Source organism: Nanorana parkeri, unplaced genomic scaffold (assembly GCF_000935625.1).
Source record: "Nanorana parkeri isolate BGI_ZX_2015 unplaced genomic scaffold, ASM93562v1 scaffold1861, whole genome shotgun sequence".
Taxonomy (NCBI): domain Eukaryota; kingdom Metazoa; phylum Chordata; class Amphibia; order Anura; family Dicroglossidae; genus Nanorana; species Nanorana parkeri.
This window is the reverse complement of record NW_017308129.1, coordinates 187888-209565: the sequence shown is the minus strand read 5'-3', so window position 1 is coordinate 209565 and position 21678 is coordinate 187888. Positions and strand designations below refer to the sequence as shown.

Below are 21678 nucleotides of genomic sequence, written 5' to 3'. Positions count from 1 at the left end.
AAGGGGCGGGATATGAATGAAGGAGCGAGCTATGACTGAAAGAGCGAGCTATGACTGAAAGAGCGAGCTGTGAATGAAAGGAGCGAGCTGTGAATGAAAGGAGCGAGCTATGAATGAAAGAGCGAGCGAGCTATGACTGAAAGAAGAGCGAGCTGAATGAGAGATGTATGGCTGATGGAGCTTTAGGTGGTGTAGCTAGGTGTGTGAAATATATATATATATATAAGTTGTACGAGATGGATACATATTTCTCTTTCATTCATATGTGCATGAATGGGGGGGTGCGAGAGTTGTGAGAGAAAGAAGGTGTATGAATGAAAACTTTGTAGGAGAGATACCCAAACTAAACTCTGAAAAAGAAGAGTACAATGTAGTAACATACACTGAGGGGAACTAAAAGTTGATTACTGATAAAACGAAACTTAAAATCGAAATGATCTAATTTATCCAGATGATAAGCAGCCAGCTGTTTACAGAACAGCACCAGGCCATTATTGAGTGGAGTTCAACTGGTTTAAGTGCCAATTTAATAATATATTTTCTTTTTCCTATTCGACATAAAATTAGGAACATGCTATAATAAAGTTACATGGTCAGTACAAAACCATTAGATTATATGTATTACAGTAAATAACACATTTTTAAAAAAAATCTTAATTGTCTTGTGATTTTTTTTATCTTAAAACTCAAGTGGAAAAGGAGTTTGATATATAAAATTATTTGATCATATATCTTAGCCTATTAGTGCTCCCGGCCTCACTCCAGCATAGGAGGCCCAGTCCCAAATCCCAGAAGTCTTTGACAGGGCACTGGCAAAGGTTACCCAGCTCAGGTCAGCTGGGAGGGGAACCTTCATTTCCTGAGCCAGGCCAAGGGCCGAGAAAGAATGAAGGGAACTAATCAGGGCCTTCCTCACAAAAGGGAGTCCAGGCCAAGGGACTGGCTTCCATTATGGAGACTGTGATACCAGGTGCCACCAATAAACATGACCATTCCATTGCTGGCATTAATCAGGCATTCCCGCTACAAAACAATTTCCAGCATTATATACCTTGGAGCTATTTGCAAAAGCCACAGAGGCAGTACTATCCCCAGGTTTGCCTTATGACATAATTTCAACTGTGTTGTGTGCGCAGCAGAATAGCTGAACTAACATTTAGCTAAACTATCCACAGGAGAATACAAAGTTATCTAAAACATGATTTCTCAGAAAGATAAACGCAATTAAATAAGGTTATCAAAATCAACATACAGCATATCCGCATTAAAAAAAAAAAAAATTCTAGGCACATCTGAAGTAGTGTTTTTGGTACCTTGTTCTAGTACATGCATACAGTTTGGGTACAAGATATTGTTCTGCCTATTAGTTACTCTTCAATACTATACACATGAACATGCATGGCTTTGTGTGCATTTGTCACATTCATTTCAATGGGTGGTCCTATCAGCAACAAAAATGAGGCAAGGAAGCTCTTGCAGCCATTGAGCAAAAACATTTGTCTTGCTTGCCGTATTTGGGATGCCATTAACAATAAATGGCACTACGAGCAAAGCACGTTTGTCATGTGTTTTGCGAATGCACACATAGCAAGTGTAAATAGGGCCTGAATGTGCTCAGATTCGTTTACATAGTTCAACAGCTCCTTGTTTTAAAAACTTCATCCTTATATAGGATTGTTGGCAGCTCTTAAGAATGGGGTATTGCCCCCGTAACACACAAGCCTTTGCTACACTCTGGTCTACCTTCAGTGGTCCATCATCTTCTGTACGGCCCGGCCAAGTGTCCTATGTTTGTCCAATGGTGAACATTATATGCTCAGATCGTCCACAATTATGGGGAGTAGCCAGCTGCGCTTTGTTTTTATTTTATAAATAAATGGTATTGCAATAAGAAGAGGCGCTGTCATTTTGTTTTGTTACAAGTTCTCAGGGAAGCATCCCAATATCCTTTTTGATGGCAGCTTTCCTGAGTGGCGAAGATAAGTGATTGGGCATTGGCACACCAAGCGCAGGGTTTAGGCCGTTTTAGCAGATAAAAGTTCTATAGGCACTGGAACATCACTACAAGTGCTGGATGCAGAACAATGCTATGTTTACTCAAGAGGCAATAAAAAAAAAAATAACTTTCCCAACTGGAGGAGCCCACCAATCGGGAGCTGTGCAGAACAATGGCAAGCACGGCCCATATTTATTAGCCCAACTGAAGTTTCAGGAAAAAAATATGCACTCATTGTACATAACCTCCACTTTCCCCATGGAAAAATTGTGCAGTGTGTCTAAATATTACGGTGCATTCCTTACAGTGCAGTCCCAGCACTCCGTAACAGACCTGGTCAGGCACTCCCCCTTTTCTGCAATACAAGTTTGCATGAAGACACTTGTGCTGAGGGGTGTGTCTGTTACTCAGCTATGTCATCACAGACCACTGAAGAGGGAGGGGAAGGAAGCAGCATTTACTAGCAAAAATCAGTCACAAATCCTAACAACTGGGGGTACAGGACTATAAAGAGATTAAACGTTTAGGCTTTGATTCAAATGTGAAGTTCATGTCAATGCAACAAAACCACACTCTACAAATAACTAAGTGGGTACAATAAACTTTTCAGCGGGGGGAGATAAAAAGGCATGCCAATTACCAGCTCATCCCGCTTCCACTCCTATTTGACCAAGTAATACAAGTATTTTTGAGTGGTGCAGACTGGTACACATTTGATCTTGGCTAGATTCACTCCCTCTCTTTTTTTCCCCCTCTTAATACCTCTTCTTCCCATTGCGGTTCGCCCTATTCTTACTTTCTTCTCTCTCCCTTTCTCTCTATTCTTTCTTTTGTTCACTAGTCTTTTCTGTATCCTTTTTTAATCTGCCTTTCGAGGAAGCCCTGGCCCCCAGGCCTATTTGTATTACTGATAGCCCCTGGCCACGGTTTTCTGACCAATTTGGGAATGGCTTATTTCTGCACTGGTGTTCATTACCTGTTTGTTGGCTTCTATATACGTGACCAACCTGTTATTTTTAAAGGCTTAATATTATGCAAATCATGTTTGAGCAGTGGTCTTTGCTTACTTGCTTTTTGGGGGACTGGACTTCTGTGGGGGGCGCCCACAGAAGTGAAGGGATATTGTTCTATGTATATCTGTACCTTTTTTGTATTTTTTTTTTTTTTAAAGAATAGAATCTAATAAAAAAGGTACTCCAAGCGCCCATGTTTAAAGCCTGTATAAAGTTAACACATTGAAATGGTAGAATACTTTGAATCTCATTTGTATAATAAATCCAATTACTATTACCAGGTTGGTTACTTTACGAATAGGTTGTTTGACTGAAAAAGTGGTGTTCCTTAACCCTTCCTACACAAAGTTACAGTAGCATAACCACAGCTACATGAAAACCTGAGTCAGTGCACAAGAATGTACTGTAGTCTACTGTACAGTGACATGGAGAACACCTCTTCATTCCACATCTAAGAATGTAGAGTTAGTAACGCACACAAATACGCAAATCACATGAAATCATCAGAGCTGCGGCTTTAAAAATGCAGAGGAAAAAAATTTTCTGCTTAGCTTAAAAAGTTTAACATTTTCTACTGATACAGACAAAAGACTTCCCTTCGCAGAAACACTTTCCAAAACCACTATTTTTTTTTTTGTTTCTACTTTCAATACCAGGTTTGCAAAGAAAGCAGCATTTTCTGTGCGGGGGCTGAGCGAGGGTGGAAAAGCACAACACTTTAACTTCACCCACAATTCAAATCTTAAAAGCACTAATAATAAAAACAATTATAAGTGGCCACCAAGGCAACCGAAGAAAACTGACCCAACAAAAGCTGGGATTGTTCCACCAAAACGGTTGTTCCTGGTGGATGAGGGAAGAGCTGGATCACTCCACATTTGGGGACTCTAGTGTTGAAATCTCTGTGCTCAAATTTTCAGGTATGTTGACTGCTTATGGCCATTACAAAGTGGTCTTAATCTTCCTGTTGGTTTTTTACATTTGTGATACAGCAGAATTAAAAAGAAACTGTGGGCATATATTGTCTGGTGTGCGGTGTTAACTTGTTCAAATAAAATGGCCTTCCTATGCACCAGAATGGACCAAAAATACGACATGTAGCATTTTCCACAGCATTGTAATTATTATTATACAAGATTTATATAGCGCCAACAGTTTGCGCAGCGCTTTGCAATATAAAGGAAGACATTACAAGCCCTCCTCACCATCTTGTCTTGTATTGTATTGTGATTGTAATGTCTGCCCTACATTGTAAAGCGCTGCGCAAACTGTTGGCACTATATAAATCCTGTATAATAATAATAATTACAATCACAATACATTTCAAGACAGGATGGTAAGGAATACATTTATAGCGCTTCACTGCAACACAAAGTGCACAGCGGCGTAGTGGTTAGCACATCTGCTCCATACCATTGAGGTCCACGGTTCATATCATGGCCAGGGCACTATCTGCATTTGAGTGTTCATGTACACAAACAAATATCCTCTAGAGATCAGAGCATACCGGTATTAACCCCTTTAGTATAGAGTGCCTGTCCACATGGTCTGTAACCAAGAATACATTCTTGGTTACGCGTCTGGGACGAGCATGCTCGTCCCAGTCTATCAGTAACCTCTGTGGTCGGTTTTGCGTCTTCACCGACAATTCTGTTTTAGGTTCTTTTGAGCTTGTGTGTGTGTATTTCCTCAGGAGTACTACAATTTCCTCCACATTCCAAAGACATACGGGTAGGATAATTGGCCGTGGTGTGTGTAAGGGCATGTCCAATAGGGGCATAAAGTGTTGGCACTAAATAGGACTAAATGGGCCCTGAAATATGACTGGAACAGAGTTGGGAACTAAAGCATGTCCCACCAAGTAAGCACCATTTATTTCTCTATGCATCTCAAAAATGTAAATATCAGTTTTGGATGGAATACACATTTTACACTTAAGGAAAACAGCAGCAAATGAAAGAAACTTTTTCATCAGTTAATATAGCATCCCGTCACATCCACTAAAAGTTGCTCAGTGGAGGAAAGCTTAAAGGTAACTGTTGCTTGTAAACCGACATCCCACACGTCTGTGTTCCATCCATCTGCACCGAATATCCAACCCCTAAAGTCAGTGAGAAACCTCAAAAACGACTGCAGTGGAGACGTCAACAGCACTGCTGGACCATAAAGCAGCAAAACTGCTACAGTGAGTTTAGTTTAAAACGTTATGTTAGTGTTATGAGGTTAGGTACAAGATCAAGGTTTTAATGAGGTTACATGTATATTAACAATTGTTGGGAGGTAAAGCCAAGAGTTAAGGACTCATTTTAGTGGTTTGGTTAAAGCAAACCTATGATTAGCCCATGCAAGTCAAATTAATAGGTTCACTTAAATTTCCCCAGGCTCAGCTTCACAATCTTATTTCCCAGGAGCGAAGAGAAATATCTGGTACTTCCGAGTGTAGTAGATCATGTGACTCACTCCCTTTACTCCAACGTGACAGTGCTGGTGCTTAGCAATTGGCTGTCCCATGGGGGTGAAGAGAGTCCTTATCCCTAGAAGAATCGAGTGCTAAACTGAAATTAAAGCCAAGAGTTTTAATGCCATTTAAATCACTTACAATGGATGCTGCTTCTTGATATTTTAAAGTCTTAGTTTCCGGCAAAATCAGCTGGCCCTCTGAGCACTGGCCCTGATACCCCGTTTTAGAGTGGCTCCTTTCCTTTGCAGGGTCCTATGGTGCCAAGCTCGTGTTTGCTATGAGCTGTGTGAGTCCCCACAAACACACAAGTACAGTGAGCCAAGCCACTTCCCTACTTCTCCAAGCTAGTAGATGCACAGTTGCTGGAGTCTGCAATATTCCTTGTGGTCTTGAACTGAACAGGAAGTTCAGGGAAGCGAAGCTGAGAGTAGATGACTAAGCGCTTGGGCACAATTTTAAAGTAATACTATGCTGGGCAATGTATAATTGTTTGATCAAAGATGCATTATTGAGAAAAGTTTGAAAGTTTAATGCTACTTTAAGGGGTCATCCAAAATTAGAGACACTTGGAGAGATTGTCATTTACCTGTTACAATATACCAGTATTGGACTCCCAGAATCATAAACAAAAACACAACATATGAAAGTCTGATAAGTTAAAAAGGTTTGCAATCTACATAACTAAGAAAAAAAGTTGTCTGATCCAGTAGACCTTAGCCAGATCTGGCAATGATTGTCATGTCTTTGGAAGGCAGCAGATTTTCCCTGTCAAATTGAAGAGAATGACAGATTAGCATTTGTACAGTGATTTTTTTTGTCCTTTTACTCCCAGTGTTTCTCAGTATCAGCCTGCTATGGGAGGTACCTGGCCAGCTGATGAGTATGTACTGTACATTTAGACAACACGAGTGATAATTATAAAAAGTAAAATAGCTCTAAGGCAAGATTGTACCAGCACATAAGCACAGTGGACTTATTCAAATTACACAGCTGATGTCATTTCTTATGAAGCACTACACTGCTAGTTATAATAGGATCTTTATCCTTGAACATGTAAAGAATGCAGCAAGTCAGTAGTTGCCAACATGCCTATAATTATTATTGTTGAATTTATACAGTCTCTGTATCATCACTCTACATTAATTGAAGGAACACACACCCACAAATGTCTAGCTGATGTACTGTAGCTTTAATAACTGGGAAACAAAAAGTACAAAATGTTACACACTAGAACACCACACCTCACGCATGTGGCAAGGCTGCTCTACCAACCCACGCCCAGCTTCACCTCATTATGCACGGTCTTCAGCATTATGTGATGATTAACCTTCATGAAATGACCAAGATACTGTGTATAACTAGTACATTGTGTCCTTTTACAGTTCCCAGCTCCCTATGATTAAGACCTGGAAGTTTGTTCAGTTTATCTCGGTTGTGACACTTTGTACTGTACAAAAGATGTGTTAATACTAGATCTGGCACTATGTATAGCTCATGTGTGGGAATAAAAAAAATGGTACCCAACATCAAGCCATTTACTCTTTTTTCAAGCGTATATATACACACACACATATATATAGTAGTCAAGCGTAAACTTTTAAACTTTAAAGATGAACTCCGGGCACAAACTTCATTTAAATCTATTATTTAACGGCCACAAAGGATATAAATCCACTGGGTGCACTAAGTGCAAGCCCAAATACAATCTCATAATAAGTAGCATTAACATTACTGAAATGCATTATGGAAAGAGTGGGGAAACTGCATAAAATACAGTATCCTAAGTACCACACCCCTAAATAGTTATTACTTCATCCATACAAATTATTAAACAGGGTTTTGATGGGGATTCTGGGCTGCCATTTAAGCTCTGTTTAATTATTTGTTTGGATCATTACTTTACTGCACATAGTCCATGTAGAGAGCAAAGTTGTCAGCTGAACCCAGCAGGTCCAACCAATGCAGGCTGCCTGAAGGAAACAACAAGAAAGGGGCGCACAGACCAGTCACCTTGTACAAGGCAAGTTGGCAGCAGTAACTGGTCTTTATCACAGGAAGCTACTGCTGAGAGGCAAAGTACAGGAGTTGTTTTTTGCTGGGTTAGTTCACAGATTTGGAACAAATACGTAAAGGATAACTGTAATCAAGTAAGAATATACATGGATTTTGCATTTAGTCTTTTTTTTTTTTTTTACATGGGTTCCAGCTTTAAAAACATAAACTATAGTATTGTGTATAGTCAAAAAACATTTTTTTTTAGTTTAAGATAAGGGTAAGGAAGTAAATAAACCCTGCCAGCTTATTTTCCAACAGGAAGTGAGAAAATAGTTGGAAATACCCTCTTAGTTGGCCACACTAAAGATTTACCCCCACTTCCTGTTTTGGGGACAACTGTCAAATTCTGGTTTTGCCATCACTCTCTGTATCGGGGATAATGGTCACCAGGACAAAACACACACCACACTTTTCAGCTATAGATATACTTTAAGCCACAATCAAGCCCAAACTATTTTATTTTAGCTTTAGAGAGACTTGGGAGGATTAAATACTCATATCAAGTTTTTTTTTTGCCATCTGTGACCTAACTGGGCAGATTTCACACTACTTCCTGCCCCTATCACAAGAAATGACAGTAGCGGTTGTCACTGGCACAGAAAAGAGAAACACAGTAATAACCTGAGGTTATAACTCTTTCCCCATTTCCTGGGAAAAAAGAGTGTTTGACGAATTTACCAAGTTAAATAACTTTTGAATTATTTTAATAGACTTAATAAATATTCTTACCTGTGATGTTCTACAGATTCATTGTCTGGGAGGTTCGCACCACACACACTGCAGCGTTCACCGATGTTTCTACCGTCATGCTTCATCCCCGCTGCAATTTCACCTAATTTGCTGAAGAGCTCTCGCTGAATGAAGCCTTGCGGTAGAAGTCCACCATAAGTACTGAAGTCCATTGACACAGCCAGGGCTGGCTGCATGTGAAGAGCAGAGGCCATGGATGTTGGCACACTAATCATAGTCTCCCCCTTACGATTTGGGAGGACGGAGTACACGCTAAGCTGTTTCTCGGCATGGGAGAGGGCATGCTCTTGCCCGAGACTGAAACCCTGACCTAACTCAAGAGCTTGTTCTGGAGCAGTCTCATCACGATTAAAGGTAAGATCTCGAGCACTTGTGATAACACTACTGCGGGTTGGGGTTCCTGGGCTCTCCTTGCTTTTATCATCAGACTTGTCCCCACCAGATCCACTGGTTTCTGCTGTTGGGCTATCTTGGTTAGACACCTCATCCACCTGCATGACTTCTGTTTTCACCTCAGACAGACTTTGAAGTCTGCTTGTGGAGTGCAAATCTAGTGCATTTTGTTGCAGTGCTCCTTGAAGCAATGACTGGCCAATAGTCATTAAACTATCCACAGCAGTCTTGGTTGGGCTCATGCCCGAAAGTCCATAAGACGTTGACACTGATGGACTTTGATCCACCAGACTTTGATTACCCATACTGGAATAACCACTCTCTTCACTGGAATGCTTTGCGTTGTTTAACATATTTTTTATATATCTTGATTTTCTGTCTTCTTCATCATCCATGGCCTTCTCACCTGTACCAAGTTCACCATCATTCTCTTCTGAAGCTTGTATGGTTTCTAAGATCTTCAGACACTGCTCCTCTAAATACTCTATTTCTAGAATTTCTGCAGCATACAGGAGATCATCCAAATCTTCCACCTTAGCTTGCAGAGTGGCAGTGTAAGCATACTCCAGAATCTGTTGAAAAGTCTTTGGCGACAGAAAGTCCAAAGTGTAATGTTGGCTGCTACGGTGGAAAAGGATTTCAAACATCTTACTAGTACAAGCCAATACTGTCCTATGGGCATGAAACTCTTGAGTATCCACCATAATCACCACATCACAGAGAGTCCCAGCCAACCGCATTTGGTTGGCTTTCAGGAGAAGGCCCGTGGGGTGATTGGGGTTTTGCAGCTGTATCATACCCATATTAGTCAAATCCATACTGCTCCGGGGGTCTAGTCATTAGTATGTTTGTTTCTTCTTCTGGAGGGCTGAACACTGGAACCAGATGACCTGTTGGAATAATCAAGAGATTTTTTTTATAATAAAAAAAGATTGCTTTAATTTTTTTTTCTTACATTTAAAAAGTTAGAACATTTGATTTTAAGAAGGTTATTCCATAGTTTACATTAACAAATACCTTAAATGATCATTAGAGAATATACAAAACACATTATATCACACAGATATACACACACACACACCTGAACCTTTTCAGCTATCTGGTACTGCAGACCAGAGAGATCTTCCAGAGTTGCTATCTGCCTCTTATGGACATTATAAAGCCAAGCAATCTAGTCATTACTCCTAAATAGGAGCCTCCAGTAATACATGTTAAATACCTTGGAAATGACTGCAGAAAAGGTCAGCAACTGAAAGTCAAGTCACCAAGATATGCAAGAAGGTAGCACCTCCTTCAGCCTGACATGATCCTCCCAGAACTAAAATATCACTTGAAATGACATATGACGGTTCCCATGTTTTGACAGCCCGGCTGCTCGTTAAGAGTTGCTCACGTTTAATAGGCTTTGTACTTTGCCATTACTAGGCAATCAGCATATGACAATTTACATCCAAATTTCTACAACCCAGGTTCCACCAAGGTTCTTGCTCGCACAGTGACCATACTCTAAAATAAGACAGGATATTCTCAATTTAATGAATTGTTATATCTGCCTAGATAATGGGGTCTTCATACAAACTTGTTAAAAGGTGTATGTATGTATGTATGTATGTATGTATGTATGTATGCATGCATGCATGTATATATTAAAAAAAAAAAATAAGACAAAATTAAGATTTTATATTACTTTAATGCAGTCAGGATGCATATATAAGAATGTTTTTTTTGTTTTGTTTTTTGTGTGCAGTGGACCAGGTCTCCAGCAGTCCAGCTGCTCAGAAAGCATGATCACTACTGATTGGAGCACTGGGCAGAAGTCTGTCAGACAGTGGCAGACGAAGTCCACCATGCTCCATGTTGAGCAGTGGTCCGACTCTCTAGCATGCTGCTGTAACAGGGTGTTGTAACCCATACTGCATCACAAAAAGTTACATTTAAAAAAAATAAAACATACTTATTTACCACCAGTTTTGAAGCTTGATAGCATTGTCGTGATACACATGGTAGCATCAAATGAACTTTAATAACTTTAAAGTATCTAAAGCCCAAACTTTCTTTTAAAGTTGGATAATGTGGCGAGTGGTTAGAGACCTCTGGCAGGTTTAGAATTGCATTCCATTTCCTCGTTAAGAAAATCACTGGTGGCCACTGACTTAATATAGAGAACAGAATTTTGAGTTGCCACAGGAACAGAAGGGACATCTTTCAATGGGGACACTTTTCAATGACAACTGTGTAAGATGGTATTTGTGGAGAGATTTGCCCCCACTTCTCAATTTGTCTGCAGGGCAGTAAATGAAGGTAAACCTCCCCAATGAAACACAGATGGAAAATTATTTAAAAAAGGGGGGGGGGGGGGAAGCCATACAGTACTCCATCCAAAATGGGTGGGGGGACTTTAGGCATTAGATATATGTTAAGGTTTATGCGAAGTGTGTTAACATGTGCTATTTGGTATGGTTGACAGACCTGCTGCAAATTTCCCATTATCCTCCTCAATTCAGAGTCACTATGTAATCTGAAATGGTCATTTTCTCTTTCCAAGACAAGCATGTTCAAAAAGAAACCCTAGTTAAGCTCTGTGAAGTCTGACCTTAGAGTCAGTGTCACATGATAGAATTTGAAGATAGTACAGCAGACATAAAATGTGTTGAAGGACAGGGGTTGGGGAGTTCTGGTAGATGCAACAGATTCACAGGAAGGAGAGGTTAGCAAGTGGAGTTCCACAGGGATTTGTGATGGGAGCAATGATGTGTAATGTCTTCATTAGCGATATAACAAATGATTGAGAAGGAATGTCTCCCTTTTTTTAGGCCAGTGACCAAATCCTTTACATTTTAGGGAGGTTAACAAAATGAAACGTAGCCAGATACAAGCAAGTATTCAGCACTGATAACGCAGTTTTTACAATTACCATCTATATACGCCAACTGTAAAATGTGTACAGTAAGGCCCCGTTCACACCAAGGCAGCATCGTTTTTGCGCATTTGCACGTGCGGGTTCAGCATGCGTTTTTGCACTTTTTAGGCATGTGAAAAAACACATGAAGACATGCGTTTTGACTGACAGCTCATGAAACATTGCAGTCAGCATACAAACCAGCATGAAAATGTGCAACATGCTTCTGCCGTGCCTTTTCATTGTGCTTTTTTTCTGCGATTAGCGTTTTGCTGCTCAGGTGTGAACAGGGGCCATTGAAAATTATGGAATTTCTTGTGTCAGGCATTTAAAAGCGCTTTTCTTACTGCTAAATGTGAACCAGGCCTAACCACAGTAAATTTTAGGCTAATAATAGACAATGTCTATTAAAAAGTAACTGGTAAAGCTGGCAGCTTTACCAGTTACTTTTTTTTCCCCCCAATTCTATCATATTGCCTGGGTAAAAAAAAAGCGATATTTGCGACAAAGCTTATTCACAAGATTGTGTTGGACTGGATGCCATGTGAACTAAAAAATCCTGCATGTATCATTTTCATCTCCTATATAAATCTATGGCAGTGCTCACAAAAGGCTTCAAATCACATTACCTGTTACCCCTCATTTACATTCACACAGTGATGTGTCATTTATGAATGAGAACTTCCTACATGTGCCAGGTCCAAAGACTTTTGTAAATTATGTAATCTAACAGGACCATTTTTTTTTATAGCATAGAGGATTGCAATGTAGCACTGGCTGCATTTTTTAAAACATTTAAAAACACTTGCGAAAAGAAAAAACGTTTCATTGGAGTATATATTGGAAATGTTTGGGGTATTATTCTTTCACTATCAGAAAATTCCTGTGGGGTCTGTTGATGAGTGTTTATTTTTGTTAGCGTAGTTTGGAATGCTTTATTCTACACAAAATAAATGGACTCCCCATCATTGCAGGTTGCTAGCAGAGACTGATTTAATCCACTGAGCCTTTCATCTGTAGGGGCTTATTTAATACCGGTGCAAACAGCAGTAATGTGTTAAACTGCCAATCAGAAATCATCTTTCTATCAGTGTAGTTTGTGTAATGAGACTCCTACCAGGACTCAAAGCAAACCTGTGACAGGGACCAGCACTGCTTATCCCCATTTAAAATTACTAATCACCCATCATGCCAGTTCCCTGACTTCAGTAACTGTCAATTCGCTAATTTGCATGCAAAATTAAGACAGAGCTCCTTATCTACATACTTGTTCTGACAAATGACAATGAAAGCATTGAAGTCAAGGGATCAAAATGACAGAAAGACAATATTTTGCAGAATCGGAGATCAGTAATGGCCAACTCTGTCCCGTTAAAGCAAATTTTTCAGGTTAAAAAAAAAAAAAAGAAGAAGGGAAGCTCACACCAATATAGGAGTCACACAAAAATAAGTTTTGTTTTTTGTGTAAAACTAATTCTGCCATTGCTGAACCAAGGTAAAACCTCCAACATTTCAGCCAATACGCTACATAGAGACTACTCAAAGTTGGTCTACTTAACACCATAGACAACCATTCAACATGGTCAAAAGGTGAGATTATTATATTATTCTGGACACAGATTTTAAATACCCAAATGCAAAGTTTGGAGTCCCAAACTTTGTTGGATTTTGGAAGCAGTTCTTATCCCCAATGACCTTGATAAAATACATTAAACTAGATATACGCTCTACAAGGATCATGGAAATACTGGCAATTTCCTACAGTAGTTCAGCATTTATAAATAAAAAATAAAAAAAAGGTACATATAGATCATTCATAAGCAATCTTATACTGTCCCAAACATGCATTACGCCACTTCTATTTTATAGTTGGGTATAGATTGTGCTGCAAACTGCGTGGTCGTAGAATCGCATTTCCTCCGGAAAACAGTTATTTAGCTATACCTTACAGATGGAGACAATACATAGTTTATTACATTTTGCTTTTTTTTCCCCCCCACCTCGAGGTCCCTTTCTAAATCAATTTTACACATTGGACCACAGGTAAGGTCCAACATATATAAAGAAACTGTTTGCAGCATAGACAACATCTCATGGCTATCAAATTCTAAAATCAGAACTCTCCTTCAACATTCAAGATAAAGCATTATAAAAGACCAGTAAGAAGACATAAAAAAAATGCCTAAACGACACAGCATCCAGTATTCCGGTATCAAAATACTATCTTCTGATGCTATACAACCAAAAGCCATCAAAATAAACCCCCAATGATAACATATACATAACCGAAATCTTTCCTTTCTGTCACTCTCAACCATAAATTATCTAAACCCACCAAGTAGATAAAATAACACAAGGGTGGGTATTTATTTTTGTGCGCAACTAACACAAACTAGCTACAGCCATAAACACAGGTTTGCTTTAACGGGTAACAAAAGAACATGCAGCCTGCAAGGATGCTTTATTGTACTTGTCAGACTTAGGCTAATAGTGAGAATTGAGGTTTGTGAAACAAAAGCGTAAAGTCCTTACATTAAGCCTATTGTTGTATCTTCACCTAAGAAAAAGGGGTCTACCTCCCGTGTGCATTATATAATCACACAGGACAGCTCCCCAACTCCATGCTCTGTAATACAATATACACCATGGACACCCTCTGATTTGTCAGGGATGCACTCTGAACATTTAAGGGTTAAAGAGAAGACATTACCAAGTGTATGTTGTTCTGAAAACTTCCTGAACAATAAAACCCGACAATATACATTACTTATAAGGATGTTTAACTCTTCCATATCTAAATATTTTTCTATACGCAACTGTATTACTAAAGACATGCACTGTTTAAAAACACCTAAAAAGGGACAAGGAGAATAAAAGGCTTCACAGCTTCATTTCCCATCAATAGATTAACTCAGTAGCTATTGCCTGGATTTAAATTGGCAATAGCACTGAGTTTCAAGAAAAAGTTGAACTAGATATGACAGACAAACACATCAGCTAATGCAATACCACAGCACTAACCAAACAACTCAGTTGCTGACTTGAGTTAATAGCCATTTTCTTTCCGTAGAAGGACAGACATAACAAATGTATTATTAAGGTCAGCAAAATATAAAAACCTGTGTGATCTTTAGGAGCAAGGCAAGATGTGCATCCTTTGCCATTACAACACCAAGTCTTCTGTTGGCTACCCGGCTCCTATTGCCAGGACGGTTTTAAATACAGTGCCTTCTACGAGTAGCAGAACTTGCTAGAGGTAAAACATAGCACAGCGCCCCCTTATGACAGCAAGAGAAATGACAGGTCTGGTTCAGTGGTGACTCCAATATTGGGCTCTGTACATTGCAGAAGCTCCAAAACTGAAATCTTCAAACCTGAGCACTAACCAGCTTGGCTGCAACATAACTAAAACAAAAACTGCCAAAATTAAAACGTTTTTCTTGAAACGTTTGGCATACACAAGACCTGCCTACACTATGATTCCATACGTTTAACAGCATAAAAACTAACTGACGTATAGAAGTCTGTTAGCATGATCAGCTTTGATAGTCAACAGCCCAATCCAAACCTTAAAGACCAACATGCAACCGTATTCATTGCAAAGTTATGCACCAAGCAAGCTATTCAACTTGTCATCAATTCTAAGCAGCCATACTAACTGTGGCATTCACCTGCTGCTTATTTGATGAAAGCCTAAAGCTCTACAAAAATACATTCTTGGGGAGAAAAAAAAATGTGATTACTTTCTAGATTCCAGCTTTTAAAGTCAAGCCGCACATCAGGCAACAAAAGTCGAGTTATTTATGTTTGCAAGACAAGAAAGAAATAGTAATTCTTCAGCCTTATGTCCCCTTACTCCTAGATCAGCCAGGGAATTTATTGCATCTCAACTTAGCCAGCATTCCTACAGGTCATTTTTATTAAACAAAAACTACATCACCCCCCTACAGGCTGCTGGAGACATCTAGGATAGAGTAAAACAACACATATATCAATAATGGCAACAAAACTCAAGTCAGGATAAAAGGGTTAAGAAAACAGATCCCCACAATAGCGGCTAGTCCTATTGTGTGGGCTAACGCAGGAATGTTTTTGTCTGTTGCAAAGTAGAAGCCAGTTATACAGTGTGAGGGTCACAGGGATAAAAAACAGACCTGTACAAAGCCACAAATAAACCTTCGCTCTTCTCTGTGATGTCACTCAAGGAAAAACAAAAAGCAAATAATTCATCTGGCACTTTAAAAAAAAAATACCTTGACATGGCTTTAAAAGTAAACACCTGCATTGCTTATCCATCAGTGTATGAGATAATACAAGGTAATTGATCACCGATTGTAAAAAGAAGCTGTCTGCAGTGCCAGCTTTAAAACAGCATGAAGAGGGGAGAAGGGGAAAAAAAGAAACAGTGTTACACATAATTTATGAAGTGTTAAAATATGGGCTACAGTTCAGTTCCATCCATAAATGAATTCTATTTCTGCTATCTTATTATTCTATACTTCAAATACTATGATGAAGCTACCAAAGCATTAGAGCTTCCACCTTCCAAAAATAAGATACCAGGATAATACAACTCTGCTGAGAAACTGATTTTTTTTTAAACTTGAAACAGTTTGTTTTTCTTTAACTAAGGGGGGAAGACACCCATTGACAGGGCTTCTTTTGACGACTTGCAAGGGTTAGTCAACTATTACATGTCCTTTATCAGTTGTGTATTGCCATGGCTCAGCTCCCTTTAAATCCTAGTTTTGGGAAAATCATACATGTTGATTCCACACACACACAAAAAAAAGAAGAAGAAGAAACATCAATGTTAGCAGTCAGCATTAATGACACAGAGATTAGAGGACTGGGTGGTTAACCCTTCAATGCCAAGGAAGGCAAGACAAAAAGAGACAGGACGACACTGGTCCAGAATCAAAAACTTACAAATCTGTTAACATTAAACCAGAAGAAAAAAAAAAAAAAAGTAAATCCTGCGCTGTCACATAAGCTGCTTCTACTTCACACACAACAGTGGCTCAGAATGCTTTTTTTTCAGACCTGTCTGGCTACAACAAGAAATGAATATTTGAATATTAAGTAGCTCCAGCATCCACAGCTAAAATCTAAGCCTGCTGCTGGCTTGCTGGTCAACTTGCACAAATACAAGAGACAGCTTCTGAACAAGTAGAAAGCAACATTAAAAAAAATAGATCACACAGCTCAGAACTAAAACTGATCTCTGGAGCCAGAGAAATGATCTGGGCAATGGAAATAAAAAAATAGGTAATCAAAGCCTATAATGAGTTGATTAACAACAACAACAAAATAACCAAATGGGGCTTAGTAATACAGTGAAATAGAAGTGATGGAAAGTGGAAGATATAGGCAAAAAAAAACCCACTGAGGAACAAAGGCTCAAATGAATCACCAGACAAGAATAGGCTAAAATTCAACAGATGAATACAAAAGACAGACAGGGGAGGGAATGGACTATATTGATGGCACGATCTTCTACAGATCAAGTACTATTTTCCATACAAGTGCAGTTGTTGGGTACTGTTTCCCTATGGCTGCCCCCCTCATATGTTTTTTAGCCCTGTCTACATATTTTCCACTTTTGTGTTTGGCAGACATAAACAAGTCATAATTATGCATGCCACATTTCACTGCCCCCCTCCAATGGTAGAGCAGGCAGGAGGAATGGAAATGGGAGCCCAGCGTCTGGATGCGCAGGGAGAACAGTGGCCAGACTGCTGCTCATATGCATTGGAATATCTCACATTTATCTGCCAAACAATGGATCATCACACATTAGTATTCCGAGCCCATACCTAAGCCGAGAACGCCACTCACCTGCATTAATCAACCATAATATTCGCCATACTATGCCTATGAATGAAGGGATGCACGGTGCATGCTGAGCAGGAGGGGGATGCTTAGCGGGTAACGATCGTTATTAAGCGGAGCCGGTGCTATACAGGAATCCGTATGCTGAAGTTAAGCAGACAGGCGCTGTCTGGTCGATGGTAAGTTTTGCTCATGCAAAGTGCTGGGGAGAAGCGATCTGTCTCCCGATCAAGTTGCTGCGCGATCGTCCATTAACTTTGTGCCGGTGACACCTGGAGGCTTCCCATGAATGAACCTCGCCATGATATCGGGGGTGTCACACGCTGACGATCAGGGGGTGCACCCCCTCCGTCCTCCCGCAGCTCACACAAAAGCCAATCACTGCCCAACAATGTGAAGTTGCTGGAAGCAAAGCACTTTTTTTTTAAATTATTTCTAATGTCGGTTTGTGGGGTGTCCGCACTCACCTGTGATGGGGTGCTGTGTTCCCCGTCCCTCTCCGCAGGCATGTAGGTGAGTGGAGATGGTGCTGTTAAAGCAGCAGCCTGATCCAGCAGTTCGCAGTGCCCGCTCTCATGCTCACTAACTCCTCTGTCCTTTAAGGTTAGCAAATCAACACAGTCGGTGACGTCAGGCCCGGCTCCTGGAACACATGCCTCTCTCCCTCCCTCCCATGCTGGATCGGCCCTGCCGCCATGTTTAGTGCTGGCAGGAGCGGAGCTGTTCGGGTCCCGTTAGTTCTGGAGGGAGCGGGTGGCTGGTGCCGTGCAGGTGGGTAGGGGGCGGGTCCGTGCGGTGGTGGGAGGAGTCAGGAGTTGTGCGGACGCTGTAGCTGGGCTGCTTCTCATGTCATGCACCTGTCATTAAGGTGCGGGCGCTGGACCTGGGGCATTTAAAGTATATGAAACCCCCAAACCATGCACTCTTCTTATTGACTTCCTTTTGGTGTGATTGATATTTCATTGGAAACATTTTATTTTCAAAACTCATCTGTTTGATGAGTTTTGAAAAATTAAACCTGTTGATCTTGTCAGAAGTTCAGCCTCCACTCACGTATAGCATTTGCGTTTCCCGCGCGGTTTTCCGTGCGGAAGATCAAACCGCACGCAAACACTAAAATCGTTACAACTTCATGGATTCCGCTTGTTTGCGGCTATTACTATAGCAGCAAACGTGCGGAATCCACCATAAAATCGTACTTGTATTATTTAGCAGGAAGCGTGGCATGAAACACGGTACGCGCCGCCACAAATGTCTGAACAATGCACATTAAAGTGCATTGTTTTTTATGTTTAGAGCGGATCAGCGTGTATACATAAAGCCGAACACACGCGAACAACTCCTGTGTAAATGGAGCCTAAGGCTAGGTTCAGATATCGGCGATCCCAGGAGGTGCGATCGTGCACGATTGCACACAGCGATTTGCCGCACGGCCTTCTTGAATTCAATGGGGTTCTCTCTAAGCAGCAATCGCTGAAAAAAAGGTACCTCGTGTTTTGAACCGCGATCGTACACGTTTGCACATGCGGTTTCACGGCGTGAAAGCGCACAATTTGGCGCCATTAGAAAATAATTGCGCGATCGACGGTGGTGTGCGATTCTGTGACCGCACAGCCACCCGCGCGGTTTCATGCAAGATTGCTGCACGGTCACGGATCGCCTTAATGTGAACCTAGACTCAGAGCTGTTCTGTGTCCCCTGCATGTCATCTGGATGATTCAATTAAAGAACTCCGGGCAGAAATGTGAGTGACCCTTGCAGTGGGGATACCTGGGATACCTCTGCACTGGAAGGGTTAACTGCTCGTTTTGTGCCTGGGATGAAAAAAAAAAAAGTTATACTCACCTGTTTCCGAGCCGGCTTGCACTTAGACCGGTCCCTGGAGTGTCTCCCCCCCCTCTGCTGCAGAAGTCTAGGAGTCCTCGAGTCATCACATCCAATACAATGTATTGGACATGAGGACGCTGAGGGATATGCCATTGCTGGAACGGAGGCTGAGGGGAAACAGGCTGGAGGGAGCACTCGCTGGTTCAGGTGAGTATGTTTTTTTTTTTTACCCTAGGCAAAAATGAGCAGATAACCCTTACGGTGCAGAGGTAGCCCCACTGCAAGGGTTAATACAAATTTTAGCCAGAGTTCTTCTTTAAAGTAGTATTAAACTCTCAATCTTTTTTTTCAGTAATGATCCCAGATCAGACATCTATACATTGCCCAGGAAAGTATTTCTTTACATTTTTGCCCCAAGCACTTACAGTCATCACGATTACCCAACAGCTCCAACTCTCTCAGTTCAGCTTCCTCAAACTTCCTGTCCAGTACCAGGGACAGAGCAGTCTCCAAACAAAGCACAAACCTTGAACCTTCTGGATTCACCACAACTCCAAAGTGTGTTGAATCTGAACTTCAATTCCTATCGATCTATAACAAGATGTATGATTATTCTGCATATACAGTATGTGGAATGTGGGAAAGCAGGGGAGGGGGAATTCTGCAGAATAGGTGGACTGTCCTGCCGTAACAGAGCCCATTGGCAGCTGTGGCACTGGTCTCATAGAGATGGTAAGGACTGGTGGTTATCTTCTTGGGCAAGCATTCCACCTGACGCAACAAATAGTGTGATGTTCCCTGCATGATGGGCCATTTTGTGGATCCTTGGAAGGTGGGAGGGGACATTAATGCTTAAAGTGACTCAGTAGATAAACCTCAAAAATGCATTTAAGTACCTAAACTATTAATAAAAATGTATTCTATTTGTGTATCACTCGGCTGTACATCCTCAAATCATCTCTGAATTGGTGCTGACACTGTCCTTCCTTCTGGAGGGTGGCTACTTTTGTTCCCCATGGTCATTGTGTGTGTTGTAAAGTAGTCACTGCTCCAAGCTCACTCCTGTGATAGACTTCAATCTCAATACAAATTAGTAATCTACATGTGACATTGTAGTCCATCACGGGAGTGAGCTTGGAGCGGTGACTACTTTACAACACACACAATGACCATGGGGAACAAAAGTAGCCACCCTCCAGAAGGAAGGACAGTGTCAGCACCAATTCAGAGATGATTGGAGGATCTACACCTGAGTGATAGACAAATAAGATACATTTTTGTTAATAGTTAATGTACTTGAATGCATTTTTCAGATTTAACTCCTGAGTTTAGTATAACTTTGAAAGGAGAACTATGGGGTTAAGGCTTTTCCCCATAGTTCTCCTTAGGGTAACGGGAGGACACAAACTAGCGTCCTCCCGTCACCGTAGGCTCAGTATACCGCGAGCTGTAGCTCGAGGTATATTGAGACGCCGCAGCGGAAGCGGATCCCGACAATTGTGCCGGGATCCGCCCAGCTGTGTGACTGACAGCTGGCTCTGCCCAGCTGCGTGACTGACATCTGGCTCTGCCTATCTAGAGGCAGAGCCAGCTGTACCCGCCCCCTCCCTCGTCCGTTCCGCCAGTCAGCGCTGGTGGATCGGAGCGGGGAATCCAGTCCCTCCCCTGTGAGAGCCGTGACAGGATCGATAGGTGAGCGAATGTCGGTATGTGTTCGCTCACCTCCCGATCTACTGAGCCGACCTGTGACAGTCTCATTGTCACAGGTCGGCTAGAACTATGAGGTGAGTGAAAATCACTCACCTCATAGTTCTCCTTTTAATGTAAGTCTTCAAAAAGGGAATGACTGTAGAATAGTAGTCAGGTAAGTCATTGTTGTATAGTGAACCTATAACATTAGAAAATATGATCGTTCAGAGTTACATTTGTTGCAATGATTCTAAGTTTGTTTCACAAATTGTTTGGACTAAAATGGCTGTTTGATCATCAGCCTATTATTATCCAAAAGCAACAGTCACTCATTGGAGAAATTCCAGCGAATCAATCTTATGATTACTAGATACATCTATCACTGGCATTAGCTGTGTGAGAGGTTTAGCAGTGATCGTATGCAGCTGTAGGAAAGTTTTGGACAGTTGTTGTGCTATTATCCTCATGAGGCTTAACAGAAAAACTAATTATGTCATCATGCTATGCCTTGTTTACTAACTGTGATGATATGCACAGTTGTACATGTTAAAACATAACTATGTCACCATTGTAACACGGTCACTTAACAGAACATTTTCATTAAAAATGACAGAAAAAAAAACATACGGTACTGTTTTGAATAGAGCTAGTTGGAGGATACAATGCGTCAGTGTTTATTTTGACTGTACATTTCTATTTAGTTTTAGTCTTTACGACTAAAATGCCATTTAGCTTTAGTCATATTTTAGTCATCGAAATTGTT

The 21678-nt window shown here is 40.8% G+C and overlaps 1 protein-coding gene across 1 annotated transcript in view; it reads right to left on the bottom strand.

Moving 5' to 3' along the window:
* ZBTB16 (zinc finger and BTB domain containing 16) overlaps positions 1–18066 on the bottom strand; it is an 80876-nt gene extending 62810 nt beyond the window's left edge. The window contains exons 1-2 of the mRNA XM_018571897.1: positions 17867–18066; positions 8255–9558 (exon numbers count right to left, since the gene is read on the bottom strand). Coding sequence (XP_018427399.1) covers positions 8255–9486 — 1232 coding nt within the window. The 5' untranslated portion in view covers positions 9487–9558; positions 17867–18066. The remainder of the gene's footprint in view (positions 1–8254; positions 9559–17866) is intronic.
* Positions 18067–21678: the final 3612 nt, after the last annotated feature.